Source organism: Montipora capricornis, chromosome 3 (genome assembly GCF_036669925.1).
Source record: "Montipora capricornis isolate CH-2021 chromosome 3, ASM3666992v2, whole genome shotgun sequence".
Classification (NCBI taxonomy): Eukaryota; Metazoa; Cnidaria; class Anthozoa; order Scleractinia; family Acroporidae; genus Montipora; species Montipora capricornis.
The window spans coordinates 15,706,817-15,727,003 of NC_090885.1; the positions used below are offsets into that span (position 1 = coordinate 15,706,817).

At 38.0% G+C, this 20,187-nt stretch overlaps 1 protein-coding gene across 3 annotated transcripts in view; it reads right to left on the minus strand.

Annotated features, from left to right (window-relative positions):
- Positions 1-19,513, minus strand: part of LOC138042368 (uncharacterized) — a 51,591-nt gene extending 32,078 nt beyond the window's left edge. For 2 of the 3 annotated variants that reach the window (XM_068888230.1, XM_068888229.1), the window contains exons 1-13: positions 19,207-19,372; positions 17,783-17,830; positions 14,223-14,271; positions 10,864-10,911; positions 8,972-9,079; positions 8,224-8,333; positions 7,196-7,247; positions 7,037-7,116; positions 6,348-6,425; positions 6,133-6,171; positions 3,807-3,857; positions 2,694-2,764; positions 652-724 (exon numbers count right to left, since the gene is read on the minus strand). In XM_068888230.1, coding sequence (XP_068744331.1) covers positions 652-724; positions 2,694-2,764; positions 3,807-3,857; positions 6,133-6,171; positions 6,348-6,425; positions 7,037-7,116; positions 7,196-7,247; positions 8,224-8,333; positions 8,972-9,079; positions 10,864-10,911; positions 14,223-14,271; positions 17,783-17,830; positions 19,207-19,233 — 834 coding nt within the window. In that variant the 5' untranslated portion in view covers positions 19,234-19,372. Of the gene's footprint in view, positions 1-651; positions 725-2,693; positions 2,765-3,806; positions 3,858-6,132; positions 6,172-6,347; positions 6,426-7,036; positions 7,117-7,195; positions 7,248-8,223; positions 8,334-8,971; positions 9,080-10,863; positions 10,912-14,222; positions 14,272-17,782; positions 17,831-19,206 lie in introns of all 3 variants that reach the window. The other variant, XM_068888228.1, reaches the window with a different exon arrangement.
- Positions 19,514-20,187: the final 674 nt, after the last annotated feature.

The following is a 20,187-nucleotide window of genomic DNA, read 5'->3' on the forward strand; positions in this document are numbered from 1 at the left end:
GAAGTAATTACACGTAGCCGACACAAAGCGCGGGAAAATGTGCACGTGCGAGCCACGAATGGTTTTGGTTTCACTTCTGGGGCCGGTTGCTCGAAGCCTGGTTAGCCGCGCTAATCTTTGGTTGAGAGGTATCAAAACCTATAGGTTTCCATTGCATTTAACGCTGGTTAGTGCTAACCATGCTTTGAGCAATGCAACCCTGATTTGTTGAAAAAGCGGCGCGAGAACTTTGAACCAATCACTGAGAGAAGTAATCTTAAACCAAAGCAATTCGCTAATTACTTTCGACACTCAATTGAAAACCGCTCTATAGGTTGGTTTTCGAGGAGAGGTGAAAACTGAAGTACCCCGGCGGGAAAAAAAACCACTCGGAGGAGAGTAGAGAACCAACAAACTCAACCCACATATGACGGCGAGTCTGGGAATCGAACCCAGGCCACATTGGTGGGAGGCGAGAGTTTTCAACACTGCGCTATCCCTGCACCCTAAAACTAGGATCAGGTGACAGTTGTCGTGTTATACTGCATTGAAATTGTCGATACTTTAAATTCAAAGTATTGTTTTACAAATGCATCGAAGTTCTAACTTTTCATATGATCATATGACACACAATTTGATGGAGACACTAAATTTTGAGACATTCACTGTTACCTCTTGATAGTAAGTCTCACTCTGGATTTGAAGTTCTTCAATGTTAGTCATTTTAATCGTCTTTTTGAGCTGACTGCAGTGTTGTAAGAGGGAGAAGAAGAAGAACACGTAACAACTTTATTAAGCATCAAAAAGGTATACTTTAAGAAAGAAATGTTGTATATTAATCTTTTAGGTGAGAAAAACACCGGATTATCCGGGAGGGGGACTTCTCAACACCCTGGATTAACCCTTTTTTTCCGCAAGCAGAGCCAACTACTTTTTGGGGTACTGTACATGTACTGTATATTAGGGAGCTTTACGCCGAGGCTACACGAGCGATATTTTGCTCGCGCTGATGATGCGATTTTTTCAAACTTTGTCGCGTCGCCAGCACGAGATGAAAATTGCACGTGTAGCCACCCTTGAACTGGCGATGCGACAGGTGAAAAAATCGCAAGAAAAAAGACGCCAGAGTTGAAACTTTCTCGACAAAATCGCAGAGATACTTGCCCGTGTAGCCACCCTGCAACTTTTTGCCCGTGCTTGCGACGCGACTCAAGACTATTTAGCCAATGAAGTTAAAGTAGGAATGTCTGTTTATAGTGCCCAGGTCTCTTGAAGTATGCGATTCGCGCGGCCTTCAATTTGTTGCCAAAAGCCACCTTCGCGCGCAGGCGACAAAATCTGAAAAAAATCGCATCACCGGCGCGAGACAAAAATCGCTCGTGTAGCCGCGGCTTTAGCTTTTAGCAACGACAACGGCGACAAATTTGCATATTTAGTGGGAAAAAACAATAGGTTTGCACGCCCTTCAAGTGCGTTTTTCATTTCCCTATTATATTTGCCGTCGTCAGCAAAACTGCAACGTGAAATAACCATATTTGAGATTTTATAGAACACGTCAGCACTAGGAGTTAGTTTTCATTCTTGAGGGACTGCCAACACCATTGACACGTCAAAAAGCTTGTAGTAGTCGCGAAGTGATTACAATAACGCGATTTTATGTTCTGAGATGACGTTCACGTTGCCGTTCCCGTCGCAGACGATAAAGCTCAGGGGCACCCAACGACCAATTTGTTGTAAAATGTATTATTATACCCCAGTTAATGAAAATAAATGTTATTAAGGCATTTTCTTTTTCAGTGTTGCTGGGAAAACATTATCTGTTCCTATTTCCCAACAAGACACACAAGAAATTTCCCAGCCAGCTAGATAAAATTGGTTGGTTTCACAGCCAGTTGATCAAATTTATTTCCTAGCCAGAATTTCCGCGCGCCTTCAAATCCCTCGATCCAAAACGACCGAACAAAAGCGACAAAACAGGTTTTTTCCGCAAGCGCAATCACTCTGACCAGCCGTCGTATGTTTGTGACTACTCTCTGGGAGAGGGAAGGGGTTCTTTTTTTTTTTTTTTTTTAGTCGTCCTCAGTCTTCAGAGTTTCTACAGCCAGCTCGGGTTGAAATGCTAGAAAAAGTCAGTAATTCCCAGGCAAAACCTCTATCAATAACAAAATTTCCCAGCCAGCTAATCGAAACACCTGTATTTTTGCCAGCCAGCAAGATTCCTCTGGGGAACAGATAATGTGAGGAACAGATTCGTTGGGTGCGCCTGAAAGCTCCCTATTATGTTCTAGCACACGGGAAAGTCCCCATGACTTACGACTGTTTCCGGTGTGGAGGCCAAACACACCATAAGCCTTTTAAAGGCGGCCACATTTGGCAGAAGAGAGTAGGGCATATGACAACAACAGCAATTCCGTGTCCTACTCTTTGCAAATAGTGTGGGATCTTCAACATCCCACAGAGTTTGTGAAAAAAAGGATGAGAGAAAGGGCCCAAGGTTTTTAGTCCTTATACAAGAAAACTTAAAGTCAAAACATAAATTTTGCAGATGAAATTTTAAGAAAGCCAGTACTTTCTCTTCAGTTTTTCAAGACCCTGATCATTAGTCTTTCACTTCAGTCTGTATACAGCGTACTTGTCAATTGCTAAAACAAAGAAATACATGTAGAAAGAACCGCTAGCAACTTAATACTTTTCACTTAGTTGGACTTTAATACCTCAGTTCTGCTTCTTTGTCCTTTACTGTTCGTTCCACGGCATGGAGTTTCTGTTTTAAACTGTTTACGATCTGAAAAAGCAATTGAAAGGCTACTACTTCGACTACTACGGGCAGGCGGAAATGTTGTTGCATCGTTGTCCATTAATGTACAGTGTACAACAAAGCTCACACTGAACAAAGAACAATTGAGCAAAAACCATCTCTTTTCATTGGACAAAATTGTTGTTGTCATTGTCTCAAGCTGACAACAAGCTTGAGCACACTCACATGAATCTCTTTTATTGGTGCAAAACGCATGCAAACATAAAGCGGCTATGGTCGAGTTTTCAAGTGGAAAGTACCATTCCATTGAGCACAGGGAATTCTGTTCTTGAATGGAAAGTGCCCCTAATTGTCTTGATTTAAAATGTGAAAGCAGTGAGGCATCAGAGTTTTTCGTTTGAGGCTGGAGGCCTGACGTTTTGTCAGGTTGTTTACCATTTCATGTCACGTACATTACTTTAACGCCATAAGTTGTCTAAATTTGTAGATTTGATGGCTTTTATTTTCCTATTTCTTCTTAGACTTGGGTATCTCAGGAAGCCATGCGCTGAAGAAACACAAGACAATCAGGCACAATAAATCCTTCAAACTAGGAAGAAGTCACATCGCCTCATTTATCTTAGCAAACGGAATTGATCTGTTGGCATTTCATTCGCGCGATAACTTTGGTTTTCTTATTTTTCTCCAAACTCAAGAGTGTAAACAGTATTTCTGAGAGTTTCATTTACGGCAATGTAAAGGAGACCCACTGCAGGTCTCCGTGACGGTTCTCTCCCAACTTGCAATTGGTCTTACAAAGGAAAATAACCCTGTCCAGTACTTTCATTACTAAATCTGGATCTTTGAAAAGCCATCGAAAACCCTGGCAGGCATCAAAACAGGCTCAAGATTGGTCTTGTTGCTCAATGCAGCAAAGGCAGCATAGCTCTAGCACTTCGCCGTAAAATGGCTCTTAACATTTGTTTGTCAATGAATTTTCAGTTCGTGAATCAAATTCCGAGGCATAATTATAAGGTCTAAGATTTAAAACAGCACTGTGACGGTCATTTTCAAAAGTTCCAATACTAACCGCACTCGTGTCACCCTTCTTGTCAGTCAAAGTCCTTCTAACATCTTCAGGCTGGTGAGAAAACGAAGTTGAATTTAATGTCAGATTTCAAAAGCGCAAGATCATAAGACTACAGATTTTACAATGCCTGAGTAATGTATGTACAACATTACTATTAATTTTTTTTACTGCACCTTTTGCCCTTCGTTGACACAGAATACAGGTTCAGTTCAGTCTACGGGAACATCTTAGGAAGAACATTTTCATGAATATTAAAATATTCATGGAAATCATTCGCAGGTTCATTACAGTAATGTTCATTCATCTTCAATAACATTGGAACGACATGTTCTTAATAATATCTATTTTGTCTAGCTGGAAAAGCATTGACATCAATCATAACACTGTCATTTGCATTTTTGCAAGTCATTAGTGACAAGCACACGTACACTGTACATGTAAGCACACACAAACTCATACGGTTTTGCTGTTGAGGGAGCTTATAGAACACTTCCATAAATGGCGACCACTTTTACATTCTTTTGTCTTAATGTTAATCAGACCTACTGCCTCATTAATTAATAATAATTTTTGATTCAAAAATTCTTTTGAAAGTTGCTCTTTGTAGCGAGGCTAGAAAGACTTATCAGCATAAAAACAAAAGAATATTTTATTTGGCCACCAAAGTGAAAGAGGTCTATGCAGCATGCCACCAAGACAGCAAATTGGAATTCCAAATGAAATTCGCAGAAGGATTGTCAGAGCCTCTGAGGACCCTACCAAAGACTACCTATTGGTTGCTGACATATTGGGTGTGAATAGGAGCACTGCCGGAAGCAAAATGTGTAGGGCGGTCTAGATTCATTGCACGCCCTACTGCGCATACACGAGGACGACAACGACGACAGCTACGAGAACGCAGGTGAAAGTATTAGATGATAATGTCTTTGCCATCATTAAAAGTCGCTGTATTTTTTATTTCTCTGTGTTATAATATGGTCTCTTTCAGGGGTCAAAAAAGCCTGGGCCACACCCAGATTGGTCTCCTTTAGGGGTTTAATGTAAAATTTCCGACGAGCATCCCTCCCCTTTTATATGGGAGTCCCCCCCCCCCCTCCCCAGGGCAATACAAGTCGAATAGCCCACACTGAAGTGAAATCCATTTTGGAGTGTTACAGTGCAAGTATTCACAAAGGCATTCAAGTACATTTTTCAGGTACGTACGTGAATTAGCCTTAGAATGACACTAGGCTCTGCGTTTTATCATGGATTACATTAATGAAATTAAGCTAAATTTGTCCAATATTGGGGATGTGCTGCAATGGTTAAAGTGCCTTAAATAGCCTTATTCATCCGCGTTGTACAATGAACCTAAAGAGCATCATAGATATTCTCATGCTCTCAACTCTAATATTAAGGTGATGTTCATATTTCGTAAAAATGACAATGACCTTAGAGGCTTTAACAAGCAACATCAACCTGCCTATAACAGTAGATTTATACATAGGATATATATTTACATTACCTCAACATTATGGAACAATCTACCTGATTGTGTTAGGAGAGCCCCATTTCTTAACGTTTTTAAGACAATGCTAAATAATCTTAATCTGACTACTGGAGTTAAGTGTTATTGGAACTTTAAATTTCGTACATAGTTTGGATTTTTATATAGCTAGTTTTCCCCTTATTTATTTCATCCTACTTAGTTCTTTTATGTCTTAATATGTATGGATGTATAGTTATTTGGCACGTTCATGTTTAAACGAGTCTTGTACTCATTCACGTAATGTGGATAAATAAAATACCATACCATACCATACCATGGAAACGAGCACAGTGACCACCCCTTTTTAATTACATTTCTATCATGTCCTTAACATGTTACAACAGTGTGCAAAGTTTCATCGGAAAATTATGGCAAGTTCCATCTAAGGAATCACCTTAACCGTGAAAACATTGAAGGAAAAAAAATAAGCTTTGTTTTTTATGGATGGTACCACACTTCAAAAGATGTAAAATGACAATTTTGTCGGTGTTAATGTTATTCCAAAGACATGTATATTAACAGAGTTTACCACAAAGAACAAGAAATTCCAATGTTATTGAAGATGCAGCGTGAACATGGAAATTGCGAAAATGAACCTACAAAAGATCGAAATGAACATTTATTTGTGAATGTGTTCTTCCTTAAATGTTATTGAATTTCCGTAGACTAAAATGAACTTCTCCTTTCTGTTAAATGAAGGGTAAAAGGAGTAATATCATTATCACTGTCATTTTGATCATCTTCACCCTCATCATCCAAGCATCATTACACTTAATCATGTGGTATTCAGGCAAATACCTGCTTTCTTTGATTCAAAAGGTCTTCCATCTTTCTGTCCTGCAGAAGAGCAAAAGCAAGAGCTCAGTATGTATTGTTCTCGAACAAAGCGCTATTAGATTCCCAAACAAAGCAAAATAATATTACCAGGAGGTGGAATTGTAAACCATCAGTCCTTCATCAAAGTTTATAGCAAAAGCTTCAAGCACAGTGAGACAAGACTTACAATCTCTTACCTTCAACACATTCTCGCCTTCAACCCTGCGAAGTTTTGTGCTGATGATGTTGTTTTCAGCTTTCAAAGTATTAATGACCTGCACACAGTTTATATAAAACAAAAGCCACTTAGTTGATTCGATCCACACACTCAAGTATTAATTCAAATTAATGTTTGAACAACCCTTCATTGTATTTTTTCTCCAAGTTGCCTAGCTTTCATGTACTTTATGAATACAGCTACAAAAAATGCTTATTTAATAAATGCAAGTGAAATGTGCAGCCTATTTTCTTAACCCCTAAAAAAGAAGCTGCAAGTGTCAGACTTCCAGAGTTGCTTCTGATATGAAGTTCAATCATGCCTACAGTGTATCCCTTTTTCATAAACTCTAACTATGAGCCCATAATTAAATTCTTAGCTTACTTTAGCCTCTTTTTCACATGTGAGATATGAAGTCTTTAGTATGAACGATATTTATAATGAATGAGTTTTTGTGATGGCCAACGCAAGTGGAATCACAAGTGGTGACATTATTGGGCAGCCCGAGCACATGGTGAAAACAAATACATGTATCATTGCCTTAACAAAGCTTTTTTCTTGATTCGTTTGTATAAAACAAACATGTTCTTCCAAGAGAAGTTTCTGTTTTGCCTTTTAGATCGAAGTCGTATCAAAATTAACAATGGCCATCATCACAGTACCACCAACCTTTTTCAACTCTATGACTTCATCATAGTAGTCCTCCTGTGGTTTGTAGGCAGGACCACCCCCAGCTAGATGCGGTTCGCCTCAAAAGTAAGTACACATAAAAGTTAGCAATAATCCGTCTTTTGAAAAAAAAAATTTGAGACACTTATCAAAACTTACTTGCTGACATGCTGGCACTCCGGACATGGTTCTTGTTCTTCAAGTTGTCTATCTGAAAAAAAGAGGAGCATTAATAGAACTAATGCTAACAGGTGGCTTAAGGAGGCTCGAAAGGGTTTTAAGCTGCGCGCGCGAGTAACCTACACACGCCATAACTTAAAAGCACGCGTCAGCTGAATGAATCAAATTTCTATCAAAAGTAGCGCGTGCAACACACCGGAAGTGAAAATACGGCATAAAATCGCACGAACCGGAATTAAAACGTGTGGAAAAAATTGTCTCTATCTCGAAATTTTGCGAGGTGACCTATCTTGATATTTTGCATGCATGTATCATTCACGATGGCACTTTAAATAAAAAAGTTTCAGGGAAATTTATCTAGTACAATTTTCTGTAAACTATAAAACGCCATTTTTCAATGTATCTTAAATTCTACTAGCCAACTTTTTGTCATACTCTTTAAGAAGTTAAAGGATTTAGGGAGATTTCCAACAAAGAAATAAAAACGGTAGGTCACCAACTTAGTTTTTCTGATAATTTTCAAAAACTGAAGTTTAGAGGGTCTTTTAGTGGACCTGGCGTGTTGCCATGGTAACCGATATGACGTCATAAGTGCCCTTAAAGTATTGACCAACAATAGAGTTGCAAAGACATTTATAGTTTGCCTACACAATGAAATATCCTTCTTTGGTATCTTTCATCGTTTCACAAACACTATAGCAACAAAAGAACCCTTTCGAGCATCCGTAAGTCTAAAGTAATTGTTGTGCTATTGCCTACTACATAGTTATAATTGTGTTTTATTAGTTTTACTGTAGTTATAAAAAAAATTGTCATAACACGCTGAAAAACCCCAACTGGCAGGAGATGTCACCATCATGATGGTAGAAACAATTTTGGGAACTCCAAGGAAAAATCCAACCTGAGTTATATCTGCGAGGGAAGCTTGAACATCAGCATGATAATCCAATGGAACAATTTCTTTTTATTAATTATTTATTTGTACACTATCGAGCTCAAAATCTTACCACAACAAAATCACTCAAATGTTGTGTTCTAGTTCCTGTCTTCAAATGCTTGCTATTAGATGCTCTGGAGCCAGCAAAGGTCCTCATGGGACTGTTTTCAGTGCTCAGAGCTGAAAGGGAAATTATTTTTAAAAGGAATGAAAGTATAATAAGAATACTGGTAATATTTTGTTGATGTTGAACAGTAATTTACAAAAAAAAATTTGTCTTGGGGGTGCAGGGATAGCGCAGTGGTGAGAGTACTTGCCTCCCACCAATGTGGCCAAGGTTCGATTCCCAGACTCGGCTTCATTATTATGTGGGTTGAGTTTGTTGGTTCTCTACTCTGCACCAATAGAGGTTTTTCCCCGGGTACTCTGGTTTTCCCCTCTCCTCAAAAACCAACATTTGATTTGACTTGCGTTAATTGCTGATTTCAGTTTACAGTGTCCCCACGCAATTAGTGCTTGAGCGCTAGAACAACTAGACACTAATTAAAAATAAAAGTTCCTTTCCTTTGTGTTAATATTATTACAGTTTACAGTGTCCCCAATTAATGCTCCAGCACTAGAACGACTACCGGTAGACACTTAAATAAAGTTCCTTTCCTTTCCTTTTCCTTCCCTTCACGTTAATATTATTGTTGATTTCAGTTTACAGTGTCCGCAATAAGTGCTCCAGCGCTAGAAGGACTAGGCACTTATATAAAGTTCCTTTCCTTTCCTTTCTTTTCTTTATAAAGAAACAATATTGTTATTGTTTTACTTACTGGCAGCACCATTTCTCATTGATGAGATCCACATGTTTCTTGCAGAGGGTTTGGGAGTTCGTTGCTTGGTTGAAACTTTCATTTGAGAGCTTGAGTAGGGTGATGTTGCTGTCAATAACAATATCATTAGTTTGGCTGGACAGTACTTACATGTAGTACCTCACTTATGTCCAGAAATGCTCGTAATTAGATGCACGCCCAATTTTGATTTCCAACACCATGTGTCCCTTGAAGTTTTACCATTTGCTGTTAGTGTCATGTTTAGCATTATTCTTAGGTCAGGGTAAATCCAGCAGTTTATGTTTAGTTAACTTAAGGAGAAGAGTCCTTGGGATACAGTGTGTCATCAATTTAATGAATTCCTGCTAGTAGTAATCTTGGATTATTGAATAATGAACTGGGTTTGACAATCACTTAACCTGTGTGTTTCCGTAGGGTTCCAAGCTAGAAAACTAAGCATGTGAGAAAAGAGAAAAGAGACTGTCATCAGATCGAGACCAATACGGATGCGAGATTCCATGTGAGGGTGCCCCTGCAAACAATAAATTTAAAAATCTTCGGGGTGGCTTTTTTGGTGTCCGTTACAGAGAAAATCTTGATTCCTTTTGGCAAGACCACACAATCTGAACAAAGTAAGAATGCGCTCTCCTTTAATCAAACGCAAAAAACAAGTGATCTTATTGAAGTTGGGGAGTCAATAGCCCTGGAATACTACATGTACATGATACGTATTGAATTCTGTACATGTACATCTACATGTACCTGAAGAAATCTTACTAAACAAGTTAGTTTGAGGGCTGTAATGTAAATTACAATCTGTGTTGCTTCAGGTCAATTCTTTTCACAGGCTTGAATAATTAATATGTCAAAAACGAATGCGAGAATACCGAGAAACAGAGATGAAAGCATGATGCCATAATATTTTATTGTTTCTGATGAAAAACCAAGCACAAGGTTTTGACATTACTTCTGGATCTTTTTTTTTTAAACTAAGTATGAGTGTAATGTCATGATCTTTTGGTTTATCAAACAAGTGATTATAGTAATTTGTAGAAGAAATGAATATTCAATATTTGGGTGAGTTTAAAAGGTAAAGCGAGCCAGAATCATGTCGTTTTCACCAGCCAAAATCGTCTTCCCAAGAAAGTGATTCGGTTAATGAGGATGTTCCAGTATTAACTAAATAAAGAAATAATTGGGCTGTGAACATTTTTGCCGAATGGCTCAGGTTAAGAGAGGTACAAGAGCTGGTTTTAGATTGCGGTGGACTTTTCAAAGACTGCGAACTACACAAGGTTCAAGCCTTGAGTGCAGACATCACTGAAATGGATGCTCTTTTGCTGAACTATTGGGTGTCCAAATTCATTTAATCCTCTGGACGCGAATGATAGAAGGTAAGCGAAAGTTTTATGTTGAATATTTGAATTTAAAATGCATTGTGTGTGGATTGTTTACTTGCTTGTTTTTTTTTTTTTTTCTGAAGGTTTATAGCAGAAAGGTTCATTAAAATTCAAGCGTCTTGATCAGTGTCTCCATCAGTTTTTTAGCTAACTGGGGCATTTCTTGATCTGTAGTTTCATTGGGTATCAAAATACCTGCACCTGACCAAAATGGGGCAATCCAATTGGCTACAAACCTTACAAATTATTAATGAGTTAAATCAAGCAATAAAAACAGACTTTTTTATTAAGCAAGCAGGCTGTATTGTAGAATAAGGTACAATATACTCTGTAGGTCCACTACAAAAAATAATAATTTGACAATGCACAAATAATAGTATGTAATAATAATAATAATGTTCAATAACAATAATAATAATAATCATAATAATAATAATAATAATCATAATAATAATAATAATAATTATGACAGAAAATTAAATTCCCCCTTACCAACTCTTGATCTCCGACCCTGGACTGACTTCGACCTCCTTGAGCCACCTTTGATGGAAAAATTAAAATTGAAAAGGGTAATGACACAGGTTTACCGTACACCGTACCGTGTTACATTTTGTATAGTGATTAGGAGTGTCAAAATTGCAGTTTGATCTATGGCAATTAAGCTTGGTAATAATTAACAAATAAAGAAGCCTTGACTGTGCTCTGTTCTGTTGTAAAGCACGCAGGAAACGGCTAGAGCACGAAAGAAGTGTAGGGGGAAACACGAGCCGATAGGCGAGTGTTTCTCCCTACTTCTTGAGTGCTCTAGCCGCTTCCTAAGTGCTTTACAACAGAACAGAGCACAGTCAAGGCTTCTTTATTTGTTTTATGATAAAAAACAAGTAGTTTTCTTCAAAAATTCTACTTTATTTTCAAAGCGCGCGCTGCTTGTGGCGAACTGAGATGTCGTCAGCACAGTGCTTTATACTCTGATAAAGCACGCTACTTTGGACCAATCAGCGCGCTTGTAAGAATGTTTAAGATTATTTGATTGGTTAATGAAACAAAGGCTTGTCAAAACATCAATCAACTGGAAAATCACACAAAATTAGAATTTATGGAAAAACAAGTGCCTCAATGTTCGGTTTCAGTCCGTAAAAAACAGCAAAAAAGAGGATCTAAATGATTAAGTTCAGTGAAAACCGGCCGAATTGTTGCCCATGAAAACCTGCACGTTTCCGACATGACAACTGGAAAACAAACTCTTCATTGCTTGCGGCTGGAATCTGAAAACCTGTTGGGAATTTTGTAAATGAAGAACTCCAGCGTGAGGACTTTCTGAGCTTGAAAGAACTGCTGGACCGGGCGACGGTTGAGGTCTTCCATCCAAAGCACTTGACAGAATATCTGAGCAAGCCTTTAACTGACAGCTTCAATAATACCCAAGGTAAAATTCGGAAATTCATCTGCCATTTCTGCGAATGATGGCGTGGGCTTTCGTTTGTTCCGTGCTTTGTACTCTCATAAAGCACGCTGTTTAAACCAATGAGAGCGCGCGTTATATAGAAACTTTATTATAATAGGTAATAATAATAATAATAATAATCATATCACAAAACGTTGAAATAGTTAAGAACTTTTATACCTATAAGAGATAGGAAGAACGGAGCAGAGCGTTGAAAGGAATAGTCTAACTGAACATTCAATTTATAAATTATTTAGCATAGCCTAGGACTAGTCTCACTATGCTATTGATCATGTAAAACCGCGATATCAATAAGTGTCCATAATAATAAAACACAAAAACGGTTCTCATACCAATGAAATAGCTAGTTCCCAATTGAGGGCAATAAAGAATTCACCAAGCCCTTCGTAAAACTATGGTATGACTCACCAGCCAGATTTTTTTTTCACACAGACTACGGGATTATTATTGCTATGGGATACTAATTATTGGGACTTTATTGTTCTAATAATGGGGTGATTATTCTATGGAATATTGAAATTTCCCTTACACTGTACATGCAAATGCTCTCTGTTGAAGCTTTTTAGGGCCAATAATACTTTGGATAGAAAGAAATAAAGCAATAACTGATGATACATGTACATGTAGCTATCGCTAAGTGTCAACGAGACAGTCAATATAAGACGCAATTTGCAGATTTGTAACAGAGTGCCATTTTTGAGACCCAATAGTAGTACTGTTGTAATTTTTTATTTCAAAGTACAGTGCAACTCAACTTACCTACATGTATTAGTTAACAATAACACAATAACAATAGAGATGCAAGTAAAACCCTTGCACACTTTGTATCTCGAGTCAACATGTTTTGCAATAATATTGAAAGTACTGCTGCAATTTTGAACGGCCGTAATTTTAACAAGAATACATGTATACAATAATTAAGCGGCATAAAATCAACGCCATGTACAAAATCACCAAAGTGCGTTGAAACATGTCATGGGGAATCAAACTCTCTTGCATGACACATGAAAGTTGTTTCACTTGTAGTATTCTTATTTTGCAAGATACAGCCACGAATTATATGTCAAATTGATCCGGCTTTAATTGTGTACTTTACAGACAATATTATTTCGAATCCTTAGAAAATTAAATTAAATTGTTCACAACTCAATGATCACAAAACGAAAAGCAAACTGCTCTATTCGACAATGGCACGCGACAACAACAGCCGTCCATATACATGTAAGAACACTTATTCTGGTTCAGTCTTAAAGAACACTCAAAGCAAGCTGATTACATGATACAACGGTCGGAGAGATGGGAAAAAATGTGTTTTCACTTGATCATATGTACATGTACCCATGTGAATGATGTTGCGTCATGCCAGTTTGTCTTGACATCTTACATCAAAATGTGCACTTTCATTGGTTCTTGAAGCCACATAGCAGGTGGCCTTTGTTCGCTTTACCAGTAATACCTTATCTTTCATTACATTTTCTCTGGAGTGCTCGAAATTTTTTCTGCATATATACAACACTCTCGCACTTCGGCTCTATTAAGGTTGCCGCCTTGTCAGCCTCGTGTCTTCACTTGGCTGACTCGTTGGCAATAACTTATTATTGAAAGGACTCCAACTGACAGAAGACAGACCAGTTGGTCAATTTAAGATCAAACAATTTGATTGTAAACATTATGGTCAATATTTTAAAGTTAAATCCTTGTTTTTGCGGAGGTTTCCTTTAAGGTCCTAGATTTCCATTCTTAGGAAATGTACATGTAATGGATTGTAGCAATACAAAACAGGTGGGACTCACATTGTGACCAGTCTCTGTGCACTACCAGCCAGGTGATCTGGTGACGTAACTCAGAGGACTGCGGATAAAAATCGTAACGTCGTATCCCACAACCGCGCGCGGCCTCATTTTCGAATTCAACTTGGCAGAAGGTAGGCTAGATCTCGTTGGGTCGTCTTGAATGTTCATTCAGTAACAGGAAATGTGGTAGACACAGTATGATCTGTTGAGTTTTGGCAATGGAAATACTGCAGGGAGTTTGGAAACAACACCTAAGGCCACGCGCGGTTGTGGGCTGCGGCATTAAATTTTTTCTTCCCAGTCCTCCAAATTACGTCACCAGATTGCCTGGAGGAGATAATGCAAGGAAAGCCCTTAGCAATATTGTACACATTTACCAGTCGAAGAGTCGTTTATTTGTGGAATTTGATTAGCTCTCGTTCTCTCCAACCATAAATTATCGCTTTTTACATCATTTAATCTCCAGCTGGGATCAAAGTGAGGATGAGTTCGAGCTACTCATTCAGAAATTTGGTTGTCCATGTTTGCAAATAATCCAGAACAACTACAGCTAGTAGAAGGAGAATTCCATAAATAATTATTATAATTCCTACCTGTTGGTGGTCTTGGCATATGCCCACTCCCTCCAGATGCTGCACTCCCCTAAACAACAGATGAAACAAACTCTTGAAAACAATCCACTATTATTGCTGCTGGAATAACACATGGTCTTGGCGAATTGCAGGGTTTTCAATAAGAATTTTAGTAGGCAGCAAAACCTGAGGAGACGGAGGAGAATGGACAATGCACACTGAAGGCACGCTTCTTGAGGGCCAAAGTCACAATAGCCTGTTGGGGCATCAGGGGGCATCCTTATCTGGGAAAATTTTGAAATTTTGATCAGTAGTGTATTTGAACACAATACTAATATCATTAAATTTTGGCTTTTTTATCCAGAGAGAGTACATGAATATTCATTTATTTGAGGGCAAGACATAATTATTAATTTGGGTTTTAAGGCTCCTTTGCATTCTGTACTGTAACAGCTATTCGCAATGTATTTGATCCATCGTGACCGAAAAGTCCTTTTGCGGATGTTGTCTTGTCACGCTTCAAATGTAGTCAGCAAATCAGGCAGCTTACACCAATCACTAGACCGCTCCCTAAAAAAGGTGTGTGATTGATCCTTGGTCACCGCCTTTGACAAGAACAGGAAAACAGAAATTGCCGTTGAAAATACTCAGAATTCAGGCATCTCATTTGTTCTTCATGAACAAAACTTTCCCAATCCAAGGCTTGTGTTCTGTTCGAATGTTTCTCATGCTATTTGTAAAATATGGGGGAAAAGGAGGCGGCAAGTTCACATGCAATAGCCGGCGAATTTCGCCGGCCGCTAGCTCTTATTGAAAATCCTGAACTGCAATATTTCCTTGCACTATATACTACATACATGTACATCTACCTCAGATAATATTTCCTACGGCATTTTACAAAAATAGGCACGCAATGCGTATACGTGGTAGTGCAGCAACACAGCACTTTATTCCATTATTGTCAACTGAGCTGTGTTTTGTTTTCCAGGAGATTCAAAGCTTGTCTTTGCGTAATTTGTAGCTCTAATTGCACACGATATTGTTTTGGTACCATAAATCACAGTAGAGTCACGGTAGATTTCTTAGGCAAATAGCCAGACCCTGAGAAGACATGTGCTTACTAGTAAAATACTAAACCCAGAAAAATTGAAGAAAATACATGTAAAAGGGAATCGAGATACATTGGCTTCGATTCGAGGCTGACATGTTGATAATTTTCAAGTTCCCTTGCAACTTCTTTTTACCTCAAGTTTAAGCGTGTCTGAGCTTCTGACAGCTTTCCAAGACAAAAGTTCACTGCAGTTAAGCACTGTCAAGTGGGGTTAGTATCTGGATGGGTGACCTCAAAATGTACGACTTGCCGTGTCAGAAGCATAGCACTGAAATTTCTCAAAAATGCTCAAAGATGCAAACTAAGCAAGGTACAGATTTTGTTAGCCTGCTTTTTACAAAACAACATAATATTGATGAAAAAGTAAAATTACCGTATTTACCCGTGCATAAGTCGACCTTTTATGGCCTCAAAAGAAGCTCCAAAAATTGCCCTCGACTTATACACACGTCAAAGATCTTGAGCCAAGCTCCAGCTAAGTAATTTATTCAAAATTAACATAATAATGATTGTTGTCTAGGGCATAACGAATGCAGTGGACAAAGCCGACAAAAGACTTCAAAATGAATGTAAGCAATTTCAGTTGAAATGAAAAAGGATTTGTTTAAATCTAAATGTTGAAGATACTCACAAGCACAAATATGAAAAAGACACCGGAAATTTTCGTTTTCCAAAGGCGGAAAGCTCTAAAAGGCATTTCTGTTTCTTCAAACAAACGCGATCGTTCAACGGCTTAGTAACCTGGCACAATACCTCGTGTTTGTGTGAAAGCATCGTCACTCGCGTTGCCTGAAAATGCTGGTTGGTTATGATTGTTTTTTATTCTTTATACAAACCTGGCTTATTTAAATGCTTTTGCAAACTTCGTATTGTTTGGTTTATGAGTATTGTTTTGTTTGTCATGTGAGAAATTATAAGTCAAGGACCAATTATACCTTGCACATTTTCACATCGTTCGCAAGTTATTTTCAAAGATTGACTCCTGCTTCTGTGATGTTGTGCTTATCCTCTAAAGCCCTTTATCGTTGAACAATGAAACAGGTTAGTTTGAGGTTTACATGTTTGATTTTCTGAGAACTTTTTCAAAACTCAAGGACAAAATGCCCGCACATACAACAACTGCTGAACCACAAAACTATTAAGCACTTGAGGCCCTGATTTTTTTGTGTATCCACATTTCCAGAAATCGAAGAATATACACGGGATCGACTTATACACAGGTAAATACGGTAATAAATATTGATACACAGTTTTTAGGAAGAGCAGAAGCAAGTTTTCAGGAAGTGTCAATTGAGAATGAAATATTTTTCCATCAGCAACAACACTTGCGACGAGAAAACAACATAAATTTTGAACCGCCAATATAAAAAAATTACCATTGGCGAAAAACATGTTGGGAAATTTTTGCTACGTTCAATTTTTCTATTGTTCTTTTGGCTGCACAGGTAAATCACAAAATTGAAAGTGTTGTCGAATTCAGCAGGTGCTGTGATTAAATGACCTTGCATGCGTGTTTACATGTACTCGCGAAACAAAGGATACATCTGTGTCAAAATAATGGCAAGACACAGGATTTTTGTTTTTGTTAGTTTGGTTTTTTTATCTTTCAAGTGTTATAAAGTTTGACAAGAAATGTGCAAATTCAACACAAACATCACGTTCTCCTAACTCTTGAGGTTGACCACAAAGTCAAAAAGTCCAAAGTTTACTCTCCTAGATGAGGTTATTTATCACCGAGATATGTCCAGGTTTGACCCTAATTAGATGCACGCAGATTTCAGTAAGCGTCACGAAGTGTCCCCTTGCTCTTCTCGCCAACTTCAACATCACTTGTGTCTCAGAAATGAGACAATTTATGTCACACAGTGTCCCCGAAATGCTGCTCTTCACAAATTCTTGCAGATTTTGGCGCTCATTTTGTTGAAAGTCAAGCACGCTTCCAAAAGACCTGTTTATGTTCGTGAGTTATGCACGCGCTGCAAGCCTATTGTCACCACAGACTTACAATCTTACGCTTTTACACTCTTACAACTTGGTGACATAGTACTATTGCGTAGTGCACTTACAGTGCACTACCACAAAAACAAATTGTTGATGCTCACTGCGTTAGTAAGTTATCAAGCAACAATGCAAGGGCGTAGCTGGGGGGGGGAGGTCCTGGGGTGCCCGTGAACCCCCTTTGTAAGCCTTTTTTTAAGCAAACAACCCACAATATTCATGTGCGAAAACACCACAATCTGGTGAGTACTCTCTGTTCAATACAATATGACCCCCTCTTTGAAAAATCCTGGCTACACCCCTGCTTACTGAACTTCATAGCCCTTGCATTGAGATACAAATCATATTCTAAGAAATTACCAACTCTGATATTCTGAATGTAAAGTTTCAAATACATTTAGTTTTTAATGGTGTTTGCATAACTAATTAATATACAATTTACAGGACATTGAACTTACTGCACTTGACTTACCACTGAAATTGTTGAGCCATTGGATACATCTGAATATGCATCAACATCCTAAAAGTAAGTCAGGGATTAGAAAAAAGTTCGTACAGCATGCAATGTGCAATGTATGTAGCATCTACTACAAAACGGGTTGAGAACACACTTACATGTACCATGTAAGTCAGGGCATTATTTTTGTGTGACTTGCCTGAATGAGGATTAACAAGACTTTTCACACCTTTATGTTACAGTTTAATTTTCTTCATTGACAAATTTATTTACCATTTACTGAGCTTTGTTTACCAAATCTGGAGCAAGGGACTTTTAAAAGAATTTCAAAGTTCATGCAATGGTGAACCACATTGAAAACAGACTAAATCGCTGGTAATCATGACCACGTAAGCGTTGGGTTTATTATACTACTACTACTACTACTACTACTACTAATAATAATAATAATAATAATAATAATAATAGATAAACAATCATCTTGGGCTTGGGTATCTAAATCTGATCTAAAACCCACTACTGAAGCGTTGATATTTGCAGCACAAGAACAAGCTTTAAGAACAAATTACATCAAATTTCATACTGACAAAACAGTAACTGTTGGTTCACCATTGTGCAGAATGTGCGGGCAAAAAGGAGAAACTATTACACACATGGTGAGCCAATGCAGCATTTAAAGCTTGCCCAAGGGAAATGTAAATGACAATGTAGCCAGAAACATCCACTGGGAATTGTGTAGAAAATACAGCTTACATGTAGAACGTACTGACAAATGGTGCGAACATCAACCTCAAAAGCTGGCAGAGAATAGCTTATGCAAGATATTGTGGACTTTTGCGATAACGAAATAGAACATTTGAGACCAGACTTGATTATAATGGACAAAGAAAAGAGGAAAGCATTGATGATTGATGTAGCAGTACCTGAATGGTGACAACAGAGTAAGAGAGAAAGGATTGGAAAAAACTAAGAAGTACCAAGATTTTAAAAGGGAAATTACAATAATGTGCACATTGAGACAAGTGGAAGTTGCTCTAGGGACCGGCATGGAGGTACAAAACACAGGTCACAGATCACAAGTCATTGTTTCACCAATACAGAAAGTATCCTAAGCATTCATAAAAGCTAACGTCAGGCCTTTAGTAATTAGGCCAAAACAAACGTTTTTTGTGACCCGTGTTTTGTATCTGCAGCTCTGGGGACTATGTCAAAAAGACTAAGGGAATTTTTGGAAAAGATGGGAATGGGGATACCGGTGGAAGTACTGGAAAAACTGCTCTACTTGGGACCGCAACGATTCTTAGAAGCGTGTTGGACATTGAGGAGACATAGGACCCGAGGTTGCGGGTAGCAACTTGCCCCTAGGGTTAACCCCGAAAATGCTGTAATAACAGTAATAATCATAATAACAGTGATAACAATAATCAGACATGACGTACCTCTACTGTAACTCCTGGGATTGGCATTGGAATCAACTGCAGTTTGAGAGACCATTCCTCGATTTATTGCTCATCATTAAGATGGTCCAGAAAAAATTAGGCGAATCGAACGCTACGACTCAACTGTCTTTGCCTGTTGTTGCACGATCATCCGGCCCAATAACAGTTAGAGCATTTCGTAACCTTTTCCCATACAACTTTGCAGATATTCCATCCACTTTGTGGCTAAAATCTGGGAAATATTTTATTTCAACTTTGCGCTATTGTACGAAATCTACGAAATCTGTATTTCACAACGACGAACTGCGCCTGCAGTACTAGTAAGATTGGTAATAGCTGCCGGATATTACTGTAAGTAAAAATCACAAATTGTCTCAAAAAGCAGTTGGTAAAAAGTAATTTTTTTCAGAGAAGAACAGTGCAATTTGTAGTCTATGGAAAAATTTACAATGAGATTTATCAACACTACTTGTTGATAACATTGAACGAAATGTAATATTAAATATTCACGAGAAGCAACACGCGATCACGTGAAAATTGCGTCATACATTGCTCACATTTTATTGGCTATCTGTGACTCGTCTTTGATTTTTTCCGCACTTACCCGAAAACTGCATTTCTCTTAACCAATAAGAACTGGGTATCTTTAAAATAATATTAATAATGAAGTTTATTTAAAGTGGTGCTATAATCAAAAATTCTCATCTACATTTACTTCTACATCTACATTCATAACTTGCATTATCCTGAATAAGGACATTTCGCAAGTGACATATAAAATAAGATTAAAAAAATCTAAATAAATTAATAAACATTGTGAAAAAAGACAGCCTGATAGTACATGAATATAAATAATTAAAATCAGTTCACTCATTCATTAGGGCGGAGCCCAGAGCTCCTTTAAAACAGTGAATTGAGTTGAACTGTATAATTGCGTCACTTTCTTTTTTTTCTTAAGATTTTGGAAGTGTTAAAAAGGGT